The sequence below is a fragment of the Pocillopora damicornis genome, chromosome 12, assembly GCF_964200805.1.
Source record: "Pocillopora damicornis chromosome 12, jaPocDami1.2, whole genome shotgun sequence".
NCBI lineage: Eukaryota > Metazoa > Cnidaria > Anthozoa > Scleractinia > Pocilloporidae > Pocillopora > Pocillopora damicornis.
In genome coordinates this window covers 2,432,947-2,458,050 of record NC_142681.1, presented here as the reverse complement: position 1 = coordinate 2,458,050, position 25,104 = coordinate 2,432,947, and the positions used below count along the sequence as shown (strand labels likewise).

Sequence of the window (25,104 nt, the reverse complement as noted above, 5' to 3'; positions counted from 1 at the left end):
TTCATCGGTATAGCGTGGAAAATTTACGGTGAGACAATATCAAACATGTTCTTTAACAAATCAAGATCACCGTTACACCAGAGGTCAAAAACAAACGTGTTATCAAGCAGCATGGAAGACTTATTCGTTAAAAAGATTCAGTAACAAGACATACACAGGTGACGTCGACGTGTATTACGTACACCCCGTATGAAGTGTTTAACCCAGTACGTGTTCTTTGTTCGACTTCAGTTGTGAAAAAGGATAGTATGAACTGTGTATTGTCTATGAAAATGAACTTGAGGATCTGATCAACATTACGAGTGAGTTTCTGTAGGGAATTTCCAATTTGAAAGGTCAGAGTAATACAGGTTTGGATTGATTTCTTCCTCAAGTGGTCTACTTTCTCAACCAATCGAACGCTAAACGAAAATCATTTGAGTTCTCATTGGCTACTTGGGATATTTTCCATTGCTCTGATTGGCTTTAGTCTTTACTCTGGTTTCTTAGCACAATTTAAATACACATTTTTGTTGCCAAGAGTTGAGTATCAGATTGTAAAACTGAAGGGTTTACAAATTAAAGGATGTTCAGCTAAGTGATAAAGGTTCAGTCAGCTAGGAGAAAATAATTGAAAGTCATATTTTTCGTCTTGTCACGAGCTTGGAATAAAGAATAAATTCTGAGTCCCCATGAGAAAGTTACCATCTTTCTTATTCTGTTTACAAGAAAATAAAGATGTTACTATTTGCTGAAAAAGTTGTGGGGACAAAGAACATACTTTCCTTTAATACACTGATTTATTTTTAAACCAAATTTATACAAAATAAAGTTCCTTCCTAAGATAAAATAACAGTGTCAAAACTACATATTCTGTGTATGGAATACTTCATGAATGGATATTTTTCTTTAGTTGACCATTAATATTGTGGAAATACTCCCTTGAAAAAAGCTAATAAAAAATTGAGGAACATGAACCACTGAATAATGTAGCTGAGTTTCCCTCTATGATCTTTATGTGAATAGGAAAGTGTTTAATATTTAATTGAAATGAGGCTTCCCCTTACTTTTGCTTTTATATGACTGCAGTTATTCTACAAAAAAAAAAAAAGATTTTTTTTCCTGGATGACTCATACTGTCAAAATACACTAGTGACTTATTTTTTCCAATATACTGTGTTGTTTTCAGCTGAGGGTACATAGCTTTCTGATTATCCCCAGGGTCAACAATATTTATAGCCTGTACACAAAGACCTTTCACCAGTTGTTGTTTTGGCAGAGAAAAGTGACAACCTAAAGGACATTTCAGTTCTCCTGCTACAACTTTGAAGGAATTAAACTATTCTGCATTTCCAAAGTGGATAAAGGATGATTCTTCCCACCAAAGAGTTTGAACCCAACTGTTTTAAGCAGTAGTTGCTGTATCATTACAAAATGGCATTGGCTCCAATTCAATAATCAGTACCAAAGTGTCAGATCCTACTGTATGATTGCCACTGTGTATAGCTTACTATAAAAGGTTCTTCATTGTTAAAATACAACAAATTTCATTTATATAAATTTTAAATATTGTGCAACAATATATTAAATATCCTCAAATTTATAATTAAGTTTAATAAATATATTATTGTTATTGACTTAGAGCACTTCCAAAATTTTCCTCACTGTGGGGTTCACCTTAAAAGATGGAAAAAGAAAGTACATCAGGTGAGGAAAAAAAATGAACACATGTTAGCATGGAAATGAATAAACGAAGATATAACAGAGTTAATCTGTATACTAACAATCCTCTTTCCTTTCCTCCTGCTAAAATTTATTCATCCATCTATCATCAACCAGAGTCTAGACAATTCTCCCACAGCCTGATGACTCTATGGCAGAGTTTTGTTTTTGAGTTTCATTTTGCCTCTTGGCAATTTTTTTTTTCAACAGAAAGTGAAAAATTTTTGCTGTTCAAGATTTCTGAAATTTCTGGTGAAAACTAATTTTTGCAATCTTCTTTTCAAGCGGCAGAACATCAACAAGGAACACAACCTGACATTTTTAACACTTTTAACCCATTAAATTAAAGCAAACTTGACTTCAAACACCTGATTCACTAAATTAAATTTAATATCTTAGACCCTTACAACCCAAAGGGCCTGACTCAAAAACAAAATCGCACAAAAGTCTCATCCTAGCCCCCTACCTACTCTTATGGTGCCTTTGATTTGAAAAAACATGATACTTTTAGCAACATTTCATTTCCTAGGTGCCTTCTTTTGGAAAAGAAAATTTACCTAATCCTGCCTAAAAAATACAACAGTTGTAAAACTTACAGGGAATCCACTAAGTTTGGATTTTAATCCACAGAAGTCAGCCTCTTCAATAATTTCCTTTGAGCTGTATGGGTTGTTCTTTTCTGTTACCCTAGAATGAAAAAAAAAATACATATATATATATAGCATGGATCAGCAGTTGAAGGAACTTTAGAATATTGTCCTCAATACAACTGGGGTTACGTGAATCAGAGCCCATCAAAAACGTAGAACTGAACAATCTCATTACTCAAAATTAACACTGAATCCCATTTTAATTTCTTATCATGTTTTACTTGTTTTAGTCCAAAGCAATGACTGGCAAAAACAAAATTTAGTTGGAATCACTGTTTGTTTCTTATATATCAATAGACTTGTGACAGTGCAGTGCTGTTTGCACAACACCAAACACAACCATGGCACAGGATACAGTTATACCGAAATGTTTAAGATCCAAGCAAGCTAACCACTTCACTATGTACTTACTGTGTTTCTGAGAAGAGGAACCTTTCAGAAAATGCAGCAATTGCTGAAAACTGTGCAAGACTGAAAGTAGACTTCTCATTTCCTTCAACCATCTGTAATTGAGAAAAAATATTATCTAACTTATAACTTGAGCTGAAAACAATAACTATTTTTTTCATCAGTTATTATGATAATAATTACTTCCTGCTCAGTCAATGATGCATATCAAGGTATCAAGGTATAACAACATCATTGTAAAACAGCTGAATAGCGTTAAAGGTGTGCTGTGATTGGCAACTCAAACTCCAAATAATTATCCTTTGCCATTCACCTCCAAGCAACACATGCAGGATTTGCACCCAAAAATATTGTAATCATTGCAGGTATAAAATTAACTAAAATTATCTTTTTGAGCTATATTATTAACATGTACCACTGGCTACCTTTACTTTGGTGAATAGATATTAAGTACTAACAGAATCTTCTTGGAAAAAATGGAGGCACAATGACATCAGACATACCTCTATTAGTTTCTTGACCTGTTCTGTTGATATAGAGTCCACATGTATCTCCCTTAAGCCCTTGTCCATCTCCTTTTAATCAAATTAAAAGAAGCTTATTGAATTTTGACACAAATTTTAAAACTAGGATATGGATAGATCAAAATACTTTTAGTTGAATTACCTACCTTAAAAGTTATTTGATTATCTCTATCTTTATCCACTTTCTGAAATATATGTTTGTAAAGTGCTTTCCTTCTTGTGCTAGAAAGTAACATAGAAATGTGCTCTGTAGTCAGATGATTAAATTGTGGAACTAAATGACTAAATGGAAGATTTATCCTCACAGGTTCACTGTGATAAAAGAAACTGCAGAAGATAAGTTTGAAAACTTCAGGCTTCACCCAGGTTTGCACCAATGCCTCTTATTAACTAGTTTGTTGCTCTAACAAATGAGCTACCGAGCCACATGCTTTTAATGTCAGCTCTCTGTTCCATTTAAAGAAATGTGATTGCAAGTGAATGCACTAAATTATACTTTGATGTGTGCATGATTACAAATGAAAGAATGATATTCACACTAAACTTGAATTAAACAAGTTTCAAAAGAGAATTCTCAGCTGATAAATTTAGGATTTGACAAGGTTCAGTTGTATGCCAGTCCCAGTTATCAGTTGCCCACTTGGAAACTTTGAAGCATCAGGCTCCAGATGAGGCCCAAATTTTTTCAGGCCTTTTTTTTTTCTTTTTTTTTTTTGCAATTTGTTTGAATGCAATTCAACTGAGAGGATCATTCTTTCCTTTGAAATTAACTTCAGGTCAAAACATCATTCATTTCATCACTTCTTGAGAATTGCATGGCAGCAGAACATTATTCCAAAGTTTGATGATGAAGAGACAAGGTTCACTTGAGATGAATAGGCAACTAACCTTATGATACAGTACTTTGTCAAATACTCCATTGGTGTCATTTCTGAGGAAATCAAAATTAAAATTCATCATGGCAAGATTGATTTAAGTCACACTGCTCAGGGTTAAAGACACTCACAGAAAAATATCATGATGACTATACAAATTACCTTCAAGTAATTTAACATCCATAGGAAGCTCAAATCTACTTGTTTGCTTAGAAAGTGCTAGTCTTCCCTGAAGCCAGGGTTTCATTCCTTTCCTTTGCTGTAGAAAAATGAGAAAAGTAATTCTGATATAGAGAATGGCTATCATAATGACTGTGTTGAGTATCAATCAATCAATCAATCAATCAATCAATCAATCTTTATTCCTCCTAAGATAAAAAGACATATCTTAAGTTACATCAGCAGTAATAGGAATCTAAAAATACAGAAGACATACTGTATATATATACATAAGACATACTATATAAAATAATAGAAAGATTAAAGATTATATTTGAAGATAAGCCTATTTACAAAAACATTCTTAAATCTTTCAGTCTTTATATCTGGGCAATGAGCACTTTTGTTTCTGAGTTGGTACTTTGCTTCTTCTTCAGAATGATGTTACCAAGCAGGCAATAGGGATCCACTGAACATACCCTGAAAATCTTCCTATCTGCATTTTCTAAAGTTCTTGAATGTCCATTCTCTTAGATATGTATTTCCTTTTTAAAGCATCTGTCCATAAAGTTTTGTATGACCATGAGATCTGAGTCTATAGCACCATAAACAGGCAGACCATAAGTGAAATGTGGTAAAACTAAGGTGCTAAATAGGTGGTCTACTTCACCTTGACTGAAACCTTCCTTCCGCAAGGGTCTTAATACAAACAGACACTTATTTGGCTTAATCAACTTAGCACGTACGTGTTCACTATATTTACAATTCTCCTGAAATGTAACAACTAAAATGGGCAGCTTCGTGTATTGCAGAATGTCATTAACTTGCGCAGTATACCAGGCAGCATATCTACCAATCACACCGGGAGTACCTCTGAGATTTTTGCTGTTCTTGAAAATATCACCCCTAACTACCCCTATATCAGACCAACTTAAAACCACATTGAATGTCCATTCTCTTAGACGTGTATTTCCTTTTAATGCATCTGTCCATAAAGTTGTGTATGACCATGAGATCTGAGTCTACAGCACCATAAACAGGCAGACCATAAGTGAAATTTGGTAAAACTAAGGCACTAAATAGGTAGTCTACTTCACCTTGACTGAAACCTTCCTTCTGTAAAGGTCTTAATACAAACAGACACTTATTTGGCTTAATCAACTTAGCATGTATGTGTTCACTATATTTACAATTCTCCTGAAATGTAACACCTAAAATGGGCAGCTTCGTGCATTGTGGAATGTTATTAACTTATTTGCACAGTTAATGCCAGGCAGCATATCTACCAATCACACCAAGGTTACCTCTGAGATTTTTGCTGTTCTTGAAAATATCACCCCTAAATACCCCTATATCCAACCAACTTAAAACTATATTACAAGTTTAATTTAAAAAAATAACCTTTGGTGACACTTTCATCTAGTACATACTCTGTACATGTACATGAAAATAGTTCCTTCCCTGGTCAATAGAGTGGTAAAATCAAGTTAACTGACATACTTGAGTGTCAAAAAGTCTAAAACTTAAAATGAAATAAATCTCACATTACTGCATAAAGCTAAATCACATCTGAGTTATACATAAATAGACCTCAAAACAATCAACTTACCTTACGTTCATCCATTATAGATGTTATAACTTCAGTGCTCTCAACAGAAGGCACAAACCGTGGCATTAATGAGTTGGTTAAAGATTTCTTTAGAGGTCTTGCGTCTCTTTTTTGTTCCAACCGATAATCAAGGAGGTCCTGTGGAAATAACTGAAATTAGTTTGTGTAGTTGACTCCTTATCCACTGGATACCCATTTTTGCATTGGATAGCTTTGTTCACTCTTTCAAAGCCTGGGTCCTGGAAAATTACTTAACATTATTAAATACAGAACCCATAATCTAAAGGGTCCAGAAAAGAAGATGGAGATGAATTGGCCATGTGCTCCAAATGCCATCATCAGTCTTGCCCAGACTCACTCTGATGGACTCCCCATGGCCCAAGGAAATGAAGGACAGAGCTTGGACATGTGGGCAGCTTGACCAACAGGCAACCAACAGAAATCAATGGCATTCTATGGCAGAGGCCTTATGTGCATACAAGCACAAAGGGCACTAACTAGCTAACTTACAAAGAAGGAGCAAGTAGGGCAGTTTGGGTAAACAGACAATGTTCTAACCTCAAAAAACTACACCTTAACTAAAGTAACAGAGTGTGATTATATTCAATGTTAACAAGGACAAGAAAGCAAACTATGCAAAGAAATTGACTACCAGATAGGTATATCTCAACATTCTATTATAATTTAAATGCAAAGGGTAATTAATAACTCACAAAGATTCTAAAACAGCCCCAGGAGTACACACATTATTCGGCAAAAGAAAACCTTTTTTCGCACAAATTGCCTATCTTGTAATTGACTTGTATTCAGTGTTTTAAATCAAGTAATGTCCCAACTACTTTTACAAAATGCAAACTGTTTCCATCAAAGCTTTAAGCTCAAACTCCTGTTTATAATAGATTCAAGTATGTTTTGTCAACTGCATTAAAACACAAAATAAAATTAGAGTTATCAAGTGTTTGATGTTGTCCTTGAGTAGCACAGTGTTATTAAGTCAGACAAGTAAATCAAGTAAGGCCAAGTATGCTACGTTTGCTTTCATAGGTATACTTTTGTAGCATACCTGGCCTCACTTGATTTGAATGTCTGACTTTAAAGTTAGAGTTATTGAAAACTTACAAAAATAATTTTGAATTTATGTTTATAACTGTTAGATATACATTTACCTCCAAACTGACCTGCAACTATAAATAAGATGCACATGTATGAATATTGGAATAAATTGCCTTGCAGATTCTAAAAAACCTAGTAACTGGAAGCAATACTTATAATTAATTGGTGACAATATTATATTTAAGGTAGTTTGGACAGGTGGTAAGATAATTTCAAGATGGAAAATACTCATTATTATATTTGCTGAGTGGGGGGAGTATACATTTCAAAGTTGTTAACAAGAACATGAACTAGATATTGTTTAATACAAGGAAATATATATTACTCTTCTCTTCAATTCTGTTTTTACTAAGAAAAAGACTGTATTTAATTTAGTTCTTTTTTAAACAAAGTCATTCCAATCTTATGTAGAAACTAATTTAGAATTGGAAGATGAGAAGTAATTATTTCGAAAAATGAATAATGCCACCAGAGTGAATATAATTAACTAATTATAAATAATTTATCACAATTTATTGGAAAGAAGAACTTCAAAACATAAAGTACACTGAACAGAGTCCCAAAACAGACATTTAATGCTGAATTTTATATCATTATTCAATCTCTTTTGGATCCTTCAGTTCTATTTGTTCATCAGTTCCATGCTGCATTGATGTAAAAACCAAAATATTTTGACTCATAAGGATGTCCATAAACATGTCTCTAAGTATATCCATTAATTAGCAAGTTTGTGATAATGAGGGGAGAATGTCTAAAATACTTCACTTATAGTATAATTATAGTTTAAAGCATTATAAAACCAACAAAACTGCTACTGACATTAATCTCCAAATAAATCAATGAAATTGTATTTAATTTGTAAAAACTACCACAAGAAAGAAAACTACAACACTGTTGTAAAACATATCCTATATCAATTTTTTTTCCACAATAATTAAACAACAATGTATTGGCATATGATGAGTGATAATAATAGAATTTTTAATTAGCCACAACTGTCAAATTTAGAGCTTTTTGTCTATGTCAAAGCTTCTCCCATATCTTAATCATGGCAAAACCTCCATGGTCATGAAAGTCTGAGGTTCTACATTTATTTATTACAGTCAGGCTGCCTAAATGATTTTCTGAAAATTTTGGGTTCCCTGCTAGAAGCAGGTTTGTTTCAAAAATGCTGCAGACTCTGCTAATTGAAACAATATTAATAGTAAGCATAGACAAGGATAGAATCCAAGGTTAATGTTCCTAAACTAACAAGAGAAGGCACATGACAAGATACTAGTCAAGAATCAGCATGACTATTAAAACATATTTGTATGAAATAGTGCAGACTGGAATAAGCTACACAAAAATGACCAGATTACCATGGTCTGAAATGTGTTAACATAATGATTAGTGCAAACTACACTGAAGCAGTACAGTGTAGATGAGTTTTCATCAGCCATACAATCTAAGTATATAGTTATTGTAATCCAAAACTCACAAAATGAAACAAACCTTTGGATCATACATCCTGTAGGCTCCAGGTGCTCTTATATACTCAGGTTTGGGTAAACTGAAAGAGAAAAGTTATAAATATCTTTAATTTTCAAGACAATCACTGATGATTATAAGGAGTACATATCATTGTTAGTAGTTTTCATGGAAACCTGACACAGTGAGTCAAACATAGCAAAAGGAAGCTTCTAATCCTCACTCTATTTTACACTGATTTTTCATGGTTTAAAATTTACAATCACCTTTAGATAAATTTCAAGACAATGTCTTGAAATATATCTCCTTTTATTAGACTTCTCTTCAAAAGATGGCTAAATGTTAAGTTAGGTGAATACCAATGAAGTGAATAAATTAATTTTTCTAACTTACACTTCAGGCTCAAGTTTGGGTGCCACCTCTTCTCTTTCTTCTGCCACCTTCTCTTCTTCCTCTGGCCTCTTCTCCTCATTCTTCTCTTCTGTTTTTATTTCCTCTACAGGTTGAACTGGTGCTACAGGAGGTGGTTTTAGAAGTGGTGGTTTTTCCACCACCTTGCGCTCCAGCAATGGTGTTGTTCTCTTCTGTGTGGCTGATGCTACTTTGGGTTCCTCGCGTTTAAGTGTTGGGGACTCTGCCTTACTCACAGTAGGTTTTAGAATAGGTTTAATCACCTGCTCCTTCTCTTCTTCTTTAGACAGCGGTGACTTGAAACTTGTAAGAATCAGAGAATCTGAGAACTTGACTTGATGTGTTTGTGGTTTGGGCATCTCCACCTCTGTCTTCTGAGGAATGTCATTGAGCTTTTGAGCCACAGGCTCATTCTCCACCTCTTTCTCTAGTTCTTTTTCAATCTGAGCAGGTTCCTCCACAGTCTCTGGCATTACAACCTCTTCCTTTACATCATCTAACCTAACATCTTCAGTTGGACTCAAAGTTTCTTCAGTTGCCCACTGTGGAATCTCTGGAACATCAATTTGTATATCAGAATCACCTTCCTCCTTTGTGCCAGCTTCTTTTTGCTCTTCTTTGTTGATTTCAGGAGATGAATTTTTATCAGGTTCTAACTTAGTTATGATGATTTCAAGAACAGGTTCCACAGGATCTGCATCTGAAGTCTTGATATCAGCTGGAGGTTTTTCTAGTGGTGGCTCAAGAGTCACTTGATTATCAGGCCAATTTTTTTCATCATCACCCAAATATTTTTCAGCAAGACCTTCACAGTGGGTGGCATCTAAATCTTGTTCTGTTTGTAACTCTTCATCTAGAGATAGACCAGAAAAATTTGCAAAAAGATACAATTTTCAAATAAAGTGATTTCAAAACCAGAGATAATTCATTACTTCAAACCGGCTGAAGCTTCCAAATATATATTAGTTCAAGCTTATTATGCTGCCACCAATATACTCAGGTCAGTGCGCAACAATTTTTTCACATCAAAAACCCTACACATCTACATCACTTTCTTCCAAGCAATATCAATACACTATTCCTGTCCAGCAAAGACTTCTAGCTAAGACAATGTTGACCCCAAGAAATGAACCCAAATCATACTGGTGGTTCTAAAGAAACTGTGGTGCTGCGTCAGAAGGGATTACAAAATAATTTTTTTTTTATCAACTGAGTTTATAATGTAAATTGCCATAACTGTAAAAAGTTTCTAAAGCTGACATTTCAAGCATTAGGCAAGCTCTTCTGGTGGAAAGCTGGCACCTCCATCACTTCTCATATCCACTATGGATATTCTTCACAAGGAGAAAATTTCAACAATACAGAGTTTCTTTATTTCGCCATCATCCCCTTTATTCTCAAGACATTAACATTTTGATTTTAAGGAGAAATTAGAAACTAGCCACTCTTTGGGGCTAAAGAGTTAATCCATACCTCTTGGTTCTAATGAGTACTCCCTCTCTGATGATGCCTCAGAGGGTGATGCAGGTACAATAAACTGTTCTTCAAACAGCACTGTTTCATCCAAGTCATCCTCATAATTTAAAGGGAAATCAGCTCTTGCCAACACATCTTGATTGTCATTTAGTAAAGAGAGATCATCATCAGGACCAGTTTTAAGATGACCCCCTTCTCCACGTACCCAAAATCCTGCTGGTTTCACAAAGTGAAGATATTTTGGAACATCTCCCCTTTGGAACTGGTAAATTCAAACACAACAAATGTGGTCATGAATAAAGTATAATTAATCTACATAAAAAAAACCGGCAAAGCTACTTCATTTGCTGAAACAAACCAGATCATAACCTAAAATCAACAAACTTTTACAGTTTTTTTGTCACATTTTGTCTAGTAAGAGATACATAAAATTGTACAATTTTGTTTCTAAATGTACAGTACTTTTAAAATGCTCTTGACAATTCAATGCTAAAAATATCATTCAAAATAATTTTTTTTTATTTTAAATACCATTCAAAATAAAAAAAAAATTTGAAAAGACCATTTTCAATATATTTTTTTCATGTACACCTGTGTATAGGTAATTTATGAACTTTTAAGATGTAAAGTTGGACTTGATAAATTTAGAAGTACTTGAAGTATATGGAGGGGTAATTACCTTTCATACTCTACGCAAAACTAATTGTTACAGTACCATTGTGAATACCACAGAAACTAAAAAAATATTTAATTTATCATATAACCCATACAGCCCTGCAGGCCCAATCTCATAGAAAATCATAGTCCACTTGTGAAAGCTGACAATTGATTAGGGCTGAAGGGGCTGATGTGAGCCAGTCTGGAAAAAGCTGTTCTGCCCTACACTCACACAGCTTTGTTGCAAAAACTTGAAGAAAAATAGAAAAGAGGGGGTGGGGGGGAAGTCATGTTTTTTGATGGATTGTGAGTTTCTTGTTCTGACTCAAAAAAACAAAGGAAAAATTAATATTGTAGGTTAAGTCTTTTTCATGACTGCATGACATGGGTGTGTCAGTCCATCATGTCCTATTTCAACTAATTGTATCATATGACAACTCATTGTAGTCTGTAGTCATATGATAATTAAAATCCTTATTGACTGAGTTTGATTGGGCTTGACAAGAAAATATTAGCTCTTGGTTATAATGCATGACCATGTATCATGATGTGTTCTGTCAGTACATCATTATACCTCAAGGCCAAATATTTTCCTGTCTGTCCCTATCAATCAGTTGATAAGTACCTAAAATTGTAAATGCATATAATGTATTAACTTACCACAGTGGGTCTTGCAACAGGCCAAAACTGCTGTCTCTGTAAAAGGCCAAAAGATCAGTAATCAGTGACCAAACATATCAAAGTCGAATTGGACTGTTTATATCATCCTTGTGATACATATGATTCTTAACCAACAACACCACATTTGGGTCCTATAATCAAAATCAAAGTATTCCAGATAGGATTCAATCACTTTGTATTGGTGATGTTGTAGCTAAATACTACCAGTTCTTCCTTTTGTTGAAAGGATTGTGTACATGTACCATTCGCACATCTAATAGAGCAGATAAAACAAAATTTTTAACTGCAGCAATTTAATATAATTAACTTATTATTAATGCTATGTAGAATTCATATGTTTAGAGAGGTTTTGAACAATTTTCTCTACTTTGGGTTTGAACTCACTGCAATTCATTTTCTTCTATCTTAAGTAATACAAAAACTACCTTGACCGTGATAACAATGACGTTACCACCTACCGAAGGAGATGATTTAGGCCTGGGCTGATAAGCAGAACAGCAATGTCTTAAACCATTGTGTGAAAGAACATTCTGAATAACATCTGGCATACAGGTTAAAGGACGAGTAAAAGCTTTTAATCTTTGAATATCAGAACCATGCTTGGGAACACAGTTTACAACTTCAATAGAGCTAAAATCATAAGGAAGAGGAGCTGATTTACAGCGCTCTCTGTGCCGTTTTTCTACTTCTTCTTGGGACATGAGAGAATGCTGACTCTTTGCAGAACTTGTCCTGTTCTGCCATGCACGTTTTGGGGCACTTTGAGATAAGGAGGAGGTAGAACCACCACGTGATTGCCAAGATTTGGATTTCTGGGGAAGATAATAGTCAGCAGGTCTTGGGGGAGCTGATTTGCATCTTGCTTTATGAAGCTGAAGGTATAACGATGTAGGAGATGCACTTGGTTCTTGTTTATTCTTTTGCACTGAGCTGTAAGAACTTCTTCCACTTCTTGATGACAAGGGGCGTGAGGTTGCAGGAGTCGGTGATGGATTGAGAAAAAATGAAGAATGACTTCCCAAGGGACTTGCATTAACTTTGTTATACTCTTTACCGCCAGGATGTCTTCCACCAATTCTAGGAGCTGCACTTTTGACTCGCTGAATAGGTCTTCCCTGTCCAGGCCTGCCGGTATTTGCAGAGTTGAAGAAAATGTGCAGTGAGTTAGGATCCATATTATCTTTAGAAGCCTTTGTTCCTTTTGTTGTCCATAATAAATGTTGATCATGAGCCATCATAAGATCACAATACTGGAAATTGAGTCAAAGATCTTTTAAATCAGATTGGCCACCAAATACCACTGACAAACTATTAAGTCACTTGCATGAATTGAGAAAACTTTCATTGTAGTGGTGAGATTTTGTGAGATACTCTCAGTCTCTTCTCAATTTAGGTGCTCAGTGTCAGACCTCAGCTTAACTCATATCAGCAAACTTTTTACAAGCACCTAAACACAAATTTAAACAAAACAAAAGTTTATCAGACAAATATCATACTTATTAATTACAGAATATCTGTAAATTAATTATATCATCCATGAAATAGTTCAAAAAGCACAGATAGACCACCAAACAGACATAACATTACATGAACTTCATTGAAACCAAACCTCATCTTTTTTAAAAAATTAGGGTGCATAAAAAATGAGAAATCCCGAATTTTGCCAAAAAAACTCTGCAAATAGCTCCCACAAGATTTTTAAAGAATATAGTCCAATCAGTTAGAAACTAATGGAATATCTCCAGTCACACTATTCAGTGACAAATGGCTGGGGTTTTTTTTAACTATTTACTGACACAAATGGGAAGATCACTCCAGATTAGTTCTGACTAGTTTGTCAAAAAAATTATATTTAACAAATATAATCTGCGCCTCACTTTTCCATTTTTCTTCTTAATTTAAATGTTTTACATTTTCCAATCATCATCTACTGTTTGACTCAACAATGACTAAAAGCAGCAAAATTTGTTTAAATGCTAATCTGCTCTTCAACTAGCATTATTAAAAATTCTCACTCAAAGAAAATAAACAATAATTGTATACAAAGGGCATTCTTAACATTGTTGCCGCAGTGAGAAAAAAAAATAATGAAAAATTTTAATGATTTGATTGGGGCAACGACACCATGAACAGTAGTGAAAGAATTCATTGCCTATTTTATGTCCTAAAATGTCCAAGTTAAAAAAAGTTGAAAGTTAATCGTATCAGCTGGTCATGTCATACGGAACTACATGAAGCGTCTGCAACACGAAATAAAATTTAATTTCCTTTCTTGAGATTAGTCTAAGAACACATTTGGGCAATTACCTATCAAGAGAACTTTTAAATAAAGCTAGGGAATAACCATCCATTTAATAAACCAATTCTCTCAGGGACACAATACAATGTATGTCGTTAATGCCTGCATGTTGTGTTGAAAGACCACGATCATGATTCGAACTTAATTAACTATTTAGGTTTGAAACAGTTCATAACTAAGAAGAGGGTTTTTGACAGTGAAATACGAATAGCAACATATACATTAGGGAAAATAGCATAGAACATACGCTCAGAGGATAATTAAGACAATTCAAAACCAGGGGAAGAGATGCTAAAGTCACGAAAGATGCTTACAAACCTTTCATCTGCTTGCTTCGGTACTAACAGGTCCAAGTGTTGTGGAAACGAGCATTTTTCTCCATGTTTCTATTATTTCTGACCTAACTTCACAGAATTTGGAAGAATGACCCTTGGCTAAGACGCGATAATACGCTCCCCAGCAGGAAAGTAAATATTATTTTGTCGCCACAGTGAAATTTGTCATTAACTGTTTGCCGTTTCCAGCCGGTAAAAATCTCTTGAGCCAATCAGAGACGCTGTAGGAACAAAGGCTTCTGAAAAAACACGCTACTATGTTCCAGTCTCCGCTCTGTATGTTGCCGTGACAACGTAGAACTGTCAAGAGTGATATATTCAAGATAAGCGCTCTCGTAAGGTAGAAGGCACTTCGAAGGAAAAAAAAATTTTGTTCCTTTGTGCATCATGTCTCAAAGCAGTTCTCCTTCTCCAACCAACATAAACGTAAACTCACTCATAAAAGTGAACCAGCAGTTGCCGGAACAATGGACTTTGGTGAAAGACTGGCACATTGAGAAAAGAAGTCCTTGTGAAGATTGGAGACCTCTAGCAAACTCGCAAATAGCTCATATGTATCAACAAATGAAGACATCCATTGAAGAACATCCAAATGCATTATCACGCAGTTGAAAATTATGCCCAACCAAGAACTGAAGCGTAAAATTGGATCGATTTGTTGGAACTTCTGCGCGCTGAATGATTTTAACCTCAACAGACTATGTCGCTTAATTATTAATAACTGTATATTTGTGGTAAAGTAATATCTGAATGTTATCTAAACTTGTACTTTTTGTAAAATCCAAGACTGAATAGCGACCACACTTTTCAGGCCAGCGAAGATGATTATCAATTGACGAAGAAAAAAAACAATAACATCGGAGATGAGCTTAAGTTTAGAGCGTGTCCAAAAGAGAGCCTTGAAAATTATATACGGGTATGATAATCATTATAGAGAAGTGCTTCAGATGGCAGAGCTGAAAACCCTAAAGGATCGGAGGGAAGACCTTTGCTTAAAATTCTTTAACAACATCGTCTCCAATCCCTTGGATTGTTTGCACCACTTACTGCCTTTCGACAACCGAGATCAACTTAGGGAGTTACGACGACGCAGACCATTTAGAGTTTCCTTTAAAACAAATCGGTTCAGAGATACTTTCATTCCAGCAAGCGCAAGACATTTTAATTGACATCTATTACAATTGTATATGGGCCCATATGTAAATTAGTTCCCTTTTAGGTTTGATTTTATTGTATAGTTCTATTATATAATTTGTACACCTTTGTAATTCAGCTTCCAGCTGCTATTAAGGTATTATTAATAAACGTCTATCTATCTATCTATCTACTTCAAAGCCTTTGCATTTGACAATCTTATAAAAAACACTATTGCAAGTAAGGCGCGTTTACAGCGGTGACTTTGTCAGTTTTGTTGATTTTGCGGTCTGTAGATTAATTTAGTTGGTCGAATACATTTTATCTTAAAATGACGCGATTATGTAATATTTTACACATAGAGGTGACTGCTTCTGATCAATGTTTTCAGTATTTTGCTAATTAGCAGTCCTATGCTATAAGTGTTGGGTACATAAAGATCAACTAAGTTTTTGACAGAGTTAAGATCGAAGAAAAAACGTGTTAACATCACGATATGATGGAAGAGGTTTGTAAAGACGAAATGCAAAGGAATAACAAATGAAGGTTTTAAGAAAACACAGAGTCAAAGCATTGAATTGAGTGTGCATTAACGAGATTCTAATAAAACGCGTGTCTTTGGGAGTAGAAACAATTAAATCTTTTCTTTTGATAGGTTCTATTGTAATGCTTTACAATGCTGCATAAATATTTTGATCCTTTTTCAATTACTTGCTCCTGGTCCAATATGGGACAGCTTTTTCTGAGTTAAACAAATGAAACCCTCTGATCACAATTGTGATCTACCTGCAAGTTAGCCGGCTTAATTTTGTTTTGCCTTTTTTCTCATTTTTCCCTTGGTGGGAAGGGGGAGACAAAACTTTTCACATTTTCATAGCGTTCTGAGGACACCCCTCAGCCCACCCCTCCCCTAAAGAACACGCGCCAATAAGCAACGCAGCAGTAGGTTCAATGTTATTTGTGACGGGGTGCATCATTAAATTCAGTATTAATTGTACCTTTTGGTGGCTAAGAATAATATTGGGTTGCCCTGATTCAGGTGATGATCTTCAGTCAAAAAGAATCTATCTACATGCGTCTTGCGATAGCCGCGCCCCAGAGCACAGTTAAGTAAAGGGAGTACTTGATTTCGAAAGATTTCCAATGATTGTTAATGACTAATTGGTGTGTAGTTGTGTGCAAATTAATGGTTGCGAAATTTTGTGTATTATATTCTAAGCTCCAACGGATATTTTCTCCGTATCTCTAAAACGAAGGATCAACCGATAGGACAGCTCTATTCCCTAAGTGCTATATCCATAACGTGAGTTACATATTTATTTCGTAATTTAGTTCAAAGACCTATAATTTTCACTTAGATCATCGTGCAGTGTACAACACAACGAAAATATGAGTCGTGGGGATCCAAGCAGACGAGAGTGCACCGATTTGGAGAGGGGGGGTGGGGAGCTAAAGTTATCTGCCTTTTGTTACGATCTTCCTCGCGTTACTCATCCTCAGAGACCCAGGGGGAGGAATATACAACAGCAGTTTCCGTTCGACGCTCAATCGACAGGCGATAGAGCCACACTCAGCTCTCTTGCCTTCTAAGCAAACTTGAGCTTCCGACCGAAAGCGCTCTGGTATTTTCCTCTCGCCCGGTTATTTGTCCATTGGCCTCCGAAGATGCATGTAACTTAAATAGTTTATCCATTTTGTAAGGCCTGACAAAACAACACCTCTCTCAGTTTGTTTACAGAAAGGAAAGAAGGGGAATCTTCTCGCCAGTCTTTTTCTTTTATTTTTTAGGGGGTAGGCGTTTTCTACACCATTGATTGAATTACTTATTTCGCCAATTTTTAGGTTTTGGGCAGAGCACCACCTCGTAAAGTTTCCATTTCTCAACGAAAAGTTGGCGAGGATGATCTGTCTGTTATGTGGTCTCCAGGACTGATTCTCAATTCTATTATGGATTTCCTCGTGAATTATTTAGACAATCGAGTTTAATACCAAGATAACACCTCACTTCAGCTGATGAATCTGTCAAAAGTCTGTGTATCTCTGCACCTTATCGTTTAGATAATTGGTGAATGACGAGTAAGATTAAAAGTTTGGCGTTTTCTCAGTTCTCAAGGCCGCTACCATATGACATAAATAAGATTGTTCCATGATCAGCCAGTTATTCCTCACAATTCCCAGGAAAAAGCTGGTTCCCTCCAAAACCTACTCAGTTTCCATTTTTGTTATAATATTGACAGTAACAACTTGGAGCGTACCGCAGTCAACTATTTATGCCTAACGAGTGTCGTAATACGATCGCAGTATGTTTTTAATAACCGAATCTCAGACGGAGGTGACAGGAACTGAAATTACACCACATCAGTGTGATGATAAGTACCAAAAACTACTAAAATATTGAGAAATATAATACAGTGATTTCGAATAAAGGATAAAATGACGTCTGAAAAATTCATAAAGACGAGAGACAAAGCCATCAAACGGATCTTAAGCCAGCTGGCAAAAGGCTTTTTATCACAAGCTATTTTAGAACCGGAATAGACCAGTATGCCAAAAAATGCTCGTTCTTATATTAAATACTAGACAGGTCACCTTTGTATTTTTTTTCCCACATAAAAGAATAGATTAAAGACAGCGTTGAAATGATACAATTTGAATACGTAATAAAGTCCTACCTTTTTGGCACTTTCCCTTGCATGTTTGGACCTTAGACCAAATCGTCCAGTTCGGTCCTCGAACTTCGTTTTGTCGAGTGCATTTGTGCATTTATCACAGTCTGACCAAGAGCTTTTGCTAGAAGCAGTATGATTCCTTCGTTGAAAATGAACGTGATTGAGATGATACGAGAACCAGAAGGTGTATTGTTCCCAAGCGCGTTGTGAATTCATGTTTTCCAAGCGAATTCCTCAAGTCTTCACAGCGCCAGCTAGCGTCCTAAAATTGTCGCCATTAATTTTTTACTAGAGTAAAAGATTAGCTCTTCCAAGCTTGACTTAAACTTACAACCGACTTGAATATGCCTGTCACCCGGCATAAGTATTAAAAATACAACAAACTTTATGATATAATTCGCTAGGCAAACACAGACAAAATCAAGAAATACGATTTGCGCAAAATGACCTCTAATGAAAATTCCGTAAAAATATTGAGCTTCTAAACTTAATCTCCAGTGGAAACCATTTGGTAAACAACAGAAGTCATTCCAAATTCTGGTAGTTAAGAGGGATACTGACGTTATGAGAACTTTTCGCAGCTTCGTTGCTAACCAAACCGTACGCAATTGGTGGATGAAATGAAAACACAATGTTCTCAATTTAGAACAAACAGGTGTAATAGTCTTATGCTGTAAATAATGCATAATCAAAGGCTAAATGACACCTCAACTTTTTCTGCATCTCTATTTTCATATAAATTTCAGCTGAAGTAGCTGTTAAAATTTGGTTCGGAAGAATACGTTACAGTTTCTTCCACTAAAGGTCGAAAATAAACTTTTCCGCAGTTAGCTTTTCAAGTTGAATCTTTGCACAGCTTTTGCGCTCACTCAAAAATTAAATATGCGAATCACGTGGGGATGATCTTGAGACTTCCATTCTGACAGTACTTCGCGGAAGACTATGGTTTTAAAAAGCAAAATGAAAAACAATTGCCTCTTCCGCCTTCGGCCAACAACAAAGTTCAAGTTCAGAATTTCTAACGAGATCGCTATCATTGAACTTTACATAGTCATTTCACTTGCAATACTAGAATTCGCAATCAAACTGCGAGGCAGACTGGCCGAAAAATGCTAGACGGTGTTCAGAATCAGCCCTCTATTTTCTCTTGGCTTATTGAATAAAAAGAAAACAGTTTCGTTAAGAAAAGATCTCATTTTTCAAAGGGCATTTCCATCTACAAAAGCGTCACACTTCCCGTTTTCAACGCAAACAGGAAGCAGAAGTCGGCGGGCATGCCAACTTGACTCGGCTCCTATTTAAAACACGATCAATAGCTTACTTAGGTAACAGATCAAAAGCTGTCATTTTGAAGGCTGCGTTAGTGAGAGGAAGTAATACAGCAGAACATGACAGTACTCATCTTATGGCATTAGTCGCCGTTAAATGATGAACTTCGGGAACGCGCGGAACTGTCTCGGGGAGTAAAAAAGCGGGGGAAAAGACGGGGGGGTACCCATGATTTTGTGGTGGGGGGGTTTCGATTTTTCACTCAGAAAGTACAGATTCTTTACACTATAGCCTAATCAAGCTAAGAAATCTATCAAGAGAAGTTTTGAATACTGTCGTTGCAGGAATTTTGGTTTCTGATGAGAAATAAAAACTCCACGGGGGGGGGGGGGAAGTGGGGTGTTCTAATTAGCCGACTAGGCTGCGTCAGTTGTGATTGGTCGAATCTTAAGAAGTAAGAGCCCCAGGAGGAGACCAATCTTAAAATAAGTTGATCACGTAATAAATATTTCTCCTTAATCAAAGTTTCATAGTTAAGATTCGATCCGAGCGTAAAGAGGTTAGAAGTATACTTCTTGCTCGTATTTATTGTGAAAAAATCTCCCGTTCGAGCCTTAAAAATTGGAAATAATACTACAAAGGAACTATTATAATCACCAATGAATGTTAATTCCGAACCGTGGAAAACTACATAATATAGTACACCCAAAACCATCAGGAATATCATGGTATAAAATAATATTTGGAACAGGGTGAAACTTCAGTAAATTACCAGTTGTCTCGCAGATCAGGGTGCACCTTTTGGTAACTATGTCAACAAGGAAGCTAACCATACTGAACAACTTCCAGTGCTTTGATCAATTATAAGTTTTATCAACTGAATTGATAAATTAAATCGGCCTCATTGAGACTGTCGAAAGCTACTTTAAATTAAAGGTCAAACTTAGATCTCAAAGGGAACCTACAATACCTCCCTTTCCAAAAATGTAATCATTTATTTAAAGATGTAGGTAGTCACTGTTATTCATTAAGATGAAGAGCTACACAATTTTTTTTTGCAATATTAACTCTATCTTCAATCACACAATAGTCATGTTCTCATCACTTTTTCTTTGCCATTACATTTTGGCATTATCCTTAAACAACTGGGCCAATTTTGCAGTGAGCATGATGTTTCCTTTCACTTTCAACTTCCCCTTCATAAACAACTGTTGAGGGTTTGACTTTCCCGTCGCCATGGAGGAAAGGTCGTCATCTTCCACAGTTATACTACAGTCTGGCTTGCCTTGCTTGTAAGGACCCACTGTCACAGACCCAGATCCACTCTTAAGGTCCACAGTCCACTGACCAGCTGTCTTCCCCCCTTTTGTCACATTCCATTCAAAGACACCTTTGACCTTCTTGACAAGTTCTGGGTGGTCTGAGACTCGTTTGCTGATCTCATTAAACAGAGCTTCACTCTTAAGGCCTGATTTGCTTGGGTGGGACACCAATGTATCTATGTCCTGTAGAGACTGAAAAATATGTAGATCCTTAAAATGTAACTTCTCCCTACAATATCGATACACTAATCAGGAAACAGGTATTGAGAATGCTCAAACTTATCAGGTTAATGTTGTTATCTTGATCTAACACCAAATTCTTACAACTGACTGACAAGGAAATGTGTAACAGCTAGAGGGGAGAATTGACAATCAGATCTTGGGAGTTAAAGGGTTGAACTGACACTTGCCCATATAGTCCTCTCATAATTATGGCACACCAATTTTTTAGTCAGGTGACATGAATACCAAAATTAAACACTATGATCCACTAATTAAGTGTGATTCTATGCTGCTGGAAGTCTATAAAAGCATACATGTCTATGTAGCTCTGTTTATTGTCAAATTCTTCCTTGTCGATTTTCTCTCAAGCCACTCACAACCAAATTTCTTAGCATATATATTCTTTAGGTACAGAAGTTCTAGACCGGAGCATGTTACTCACCGGCACTTTCTTTACAGCAACATCAACATCCTTCAAGTCAATATACGCCCCTGACAGCACCACATTACCATTTTCAACCACTTTGCACTGAAATGAAATCCGGTTGCCATCGCGCCACATGTCAGTCTGCAGTGTCTGACCAGGGAAAACAGGTTTAGAAAACCTTGCTTTGATGGCCTTGAATTTGCTAACATCATTGTTTGCATACTGCTTCAGCACATGACGAGCAGCGTGACCAAATGTACTAAGACCGTGAAGGATAGGGCGGGAAAAACCTGTGAACAGTCACAAACAATTGATGAATTTTCAATATGCAATGTAAATTTTGATGTTCAAGAGATCAAACCCAAACAATCCTTCAAGTCCAAGACCCCTGTAAATTCTACACAGGGAGGTTGAGCATTTGAATAAAAGTCTGAATCTTAGAATCCCAAGAATTTTGAGTGTTGTTAATTTTTGAAACTTAGCCTAACTGTTCCCTGCCCAGTCATACTGTTTGGGCAAGGACTGTCAGGGGTAAAGCCATTTATCAGTGGTCTACCACTGCTTATAAGACCTCTTACTGTCATCTGTTTAGCCTCCCCCGGTGGAGGACAAACCGTCTTAAAAACACCTTCATGATGGCCTCCACCATTAAATATAACAACAACAGTTAATTAACAACCGTTTCCTAGAAACCTATGTAGATAATGTAAATATAGCTTTTAAATATAGATAGGTTTTAGCTCATAGATTTTTTAATTGTTTATAATTTTAAATATTCTTATATACGTTATATAATATATTTATTTAATTACATTATTGTAATATACGCAATTCAGCTGCAAGGCTGCTAGGTATATTTAAATAAACTATCTATCTATCTACCTATCTGCAAGCAGGAACTTGTGTTTGGATTTCATCTTATGCCCCTTTTCCACACACTACTTCTGCACCATTAACAGCAGCTTATGGAAAAAGTTATTGAAACCTTTAAGTTGCTCTCAGGGGCAATACATGTTGCTAGTGAGGAATTTTTCTTTAGCTTGACAATTGATTTTTTTTGAGAACTGCATATTCAATGTGGAAGAAACGCAAAATAAAGAAAACTTTCACTCCACCTCCTAACTGGGCAAAATCTGGATCAATGTGTATTGGATTAAGATCACCACTCAACCGATAAATTGCTGCTACAGAAACATCAGTCTTCTCCCTGACACTGGCATCAGGTGCACAAGGTGGCATTGTAACGAGAGGCTTGGAATGCTCTGAGCGCTTTTTTCCTCCAAACCCCCCAGCACCACCAATATAGATGGAGAATTGATTGAAACACACTGCTTCACCACTGCTGTCATAACTAGTGATGTTCACCAGCACTATGGCTCCTTTCCCTTTGTCGAGGATGTCAGCAACCTCTCCTTTGCTTGTCAAGGTTCCTGAAGTAGGCAAGGGTTTATAAAGTTCCAGATACTGTTCCCCATGGAGGAGCTATAAGAGAACAAGGGTGATAAAATGAATTAAAGATTTAACTCTAGATTGAGTTTTTAGTGACAACGTGTTAAAGCATGGGGATTAATTTTAACCCTTTAACTCCCATGAGTGACCAAGAGAGAATTTCTCCCTACAATATCCATACAGTTTCAAGCAGACAAGTGTTAAGAATAAAGAGAAATATCAAATAGGGGATTATCAGTTGATCCAGTAACAAAGTCTCAGAACTAAAATCATAAGAATTGTACAGCAGTCAGTAAGGAGAATTACTAAAATATCTTGGGAATGAAAAGGTTAAAAATAGATGAGACTAGAACTGAAGGGGGTTACAAAGTGGTGAAAAGAAAGGGAGTTTATTACTAGGACAGGACGTGTCATTGGAAAGTCATAGATCATTTATTTTATTCAGTTTACCTTTGCTGGATTAAAAGGAAGTCCAGCTTGCTCCACTGCTCTCACAATAACAGTATTCATTGCTGACTGCCAAGGAAAAACAAAAAAAATAAAATAAACTGTTTTCTTATAAAGATAATAAAATTCTTCTTAACCAAGCAGAAGGCATAGTAATGCAAAACCAGTGCAATCTTAGATTACTTTGCTCTCAAAAATTGAAAATTGCTCTTCAATGATTTGACACACCTGAGCTGGAATTACTCCAAAGGTAGGTAAGGTGCAAAAGTCATCACATCCCTCATAAAGAAACTTAAGGTGAGATGAGTCTTCCTGCACAGTAACCCCAACCCCAAGTGCATACAGGATCACATCCTTGGCTTCAAAAGTACACTGTGACTCTCGAATTTCCAGTGTTTTGCTTGAAGCTTTTCCACTTTCTGGTACTGTTGTGTTTGCTTCTTGGATTATTGGGATCAGATCAGTCATGGCATCACCCCTTAACTTTGGCTCCACAGGACCAGACCAGTCAGTGATCTTACCCCAGTTGTCTCTCACCATCTCTGGTGTCACAGTAACACCACCTTTTCTTAGCATTGCCCCTGAACTCTCCTGCCACCTTAACTGTGCCCCCCAACCTGAAGCCATCTCAAAGACACCACCACTCTCTGGACAGCTCTCATGGCAAAGATACACAACAAAAGGAGCAACATACTCTGGTTTAAGGGCGTCAAAGACATCAGGGGGCAGTAGTCCTTTAGTCAACCTTGATCCAGCAGTTGGAACAATAGTATTACAGACCACATTATACTTTTCTCCTTCAATGGCCAATGTGTTAGTTAGACCAATAAGACCCATTTTAGCTGCGCTGTAGTTCGCTTGACCAAAATTCCCTAACACACCAGAGGTTGAGGAAGTCATAATGATCTTACCATACTTCTGTTTTCGCATATGAGGCCAAGCTGCTCGGGTCACTTTGAACGATCCTCGGAGGTGAACACGATGGACGAGATCCCAATCGACATCACTTATGCGACCGAACGATCGATCTCTAAGAATCCCAGCGTTGTTGATGAGGACATCAATCCGACCAAATGCATCTAATGCCGTTTGTATAACTTTTTCGCCGTCTTCCACGGAGTTGTAATCAGCTACCGCTTTTCCTCCACGAGAGCGGATCTCTTCAACAACCTTGTCGGCCGCTGTACTGCTTTTTCCTCCGCCCTTTGCGTCTCCACCAAGATCATTGACAACAACCGAGGCGCCTCTGGAAGCGAAGGCGAGTGCATACTCCTTCCCGAGCCCTCCTCCTGCCCCTGTTACAAGAACTACACGGCCATCGAATCTCAACTCGTCTGCCATTTTGAACCTTCAGAACAAAGATAGGACCTGATTGGAACACAAATTTGGCAGGGGGGTACAGAGAGCTAGTGACATACCCTAAAATTTTTTTTTACCCAAAAATTGATCAATTAAGAGAAAAAAAAACACTTGTCTCGTACATAGTGCTTAGTTATTTTCTGCTCACCTTTCTTGGGCGAAAAACGGAGAGGAAGTTCCATCCTATATGGACAAGTCATTCCCTTACCTCCCCACCCTTACAAGTCTTCTGTATTTCGTGAAGCCTGACATGACATGACCTCCAGCAACACCCCTAAAATGACACCTCATAATAAAAATAAGGATAGGATGACAGAGGTGAAAGAAATTCCAATTATACATTTAGATTTACAGTACCCTGCTTTTTACTTGGCGCTTATTAGGAAGTTAAAAAATTTAGTATTTAATCCATGAAATGCCGTCTTCTATGATATATTG

At 36.4% G+C, this 25,104-nt stretch overlaps 2 protein-coding genes across 5 annotated transcripts; both read right to left on the bottom strand.

The window, feature by feature from the left end:
* Positions 1-760: 760 nt before the first annotated feature.
* LOC113684391 (uncharacterized) lies at positions 761-15,236 on the bottom strand. The gene is made up of 14 exons (XM_089190651.1): positions 14,352-15,236; positions 12,193-13,181; positions 11,714-11,749; positions 10,394-10,658; positions 8,903-9,773; positions 8,534-8,591; positions 5,920-6,064; positions 4,321-4,428; positions 4,172-4,214; positions 3,430-3,505; positions 3,263-3,334; positions 2,763-2,854; positions 2,298-2,388; positions 761-1,656 (listed from the first exon to the last, which is right to left on the bottom strand). Exons 2-14 carry the CDS (start codon positions 12,970-12,972, stop codon positions 1,618-1,620), a joined length of 2,676 nt encoding a protein of 891 aa, XP_089046777.1. The 5' UTR covers positions 12,973-13,181; positions 14,352-15,236; the 3' UTR covers positions 761-1,617.
* Positions 15,237-20,000: 4,764 nt separating this feature from the next.
* Positions 20,001-24,940, bottom strand: LOC113684402 (peroxisomal multifunctional enzyme type 2). Of its 4 annotated transcripts, none has more exons than XM_027201771.2 (6): positions 24,815-24,940; positions 23,536-24,655; positions 23,311-23,376; positions 22,527-22,893; positions 21,427-21,701; positions 20,001-20,954 (listed from the first exon to the last, which is right to left on the bottom strand). In XM_027201771.2, the coding sequence occupies exons 2-6, from the start codon at positions 24,646-24,648 to the stop codon at positions 20,559-20,561; spliced, it is 2,217 nt and encodes a 738-aa protein (XP_027057572.2). In that variant the 5' UTR covers positions 24,649-24,655; positions 24,815-24,940; the 3' UTR covers positions 20,001-20,558. The 4 variants fall into 4 exon arrangements, with proteins under 4 accessions (XP_027057572.2, XP_027057580.2, XP_089046769.1 ...); XM_027201779.2 differs by having other exon boundaries at positions 20,001-20,945; XM_089190643.1 differs by lacking the exon at positions 24,815-24,940 and having other exon boundaries at positions 23,536-24,781.
* Between the last annotated feature and the right edge of the window lie 164 nt (positions 24,941-25,104).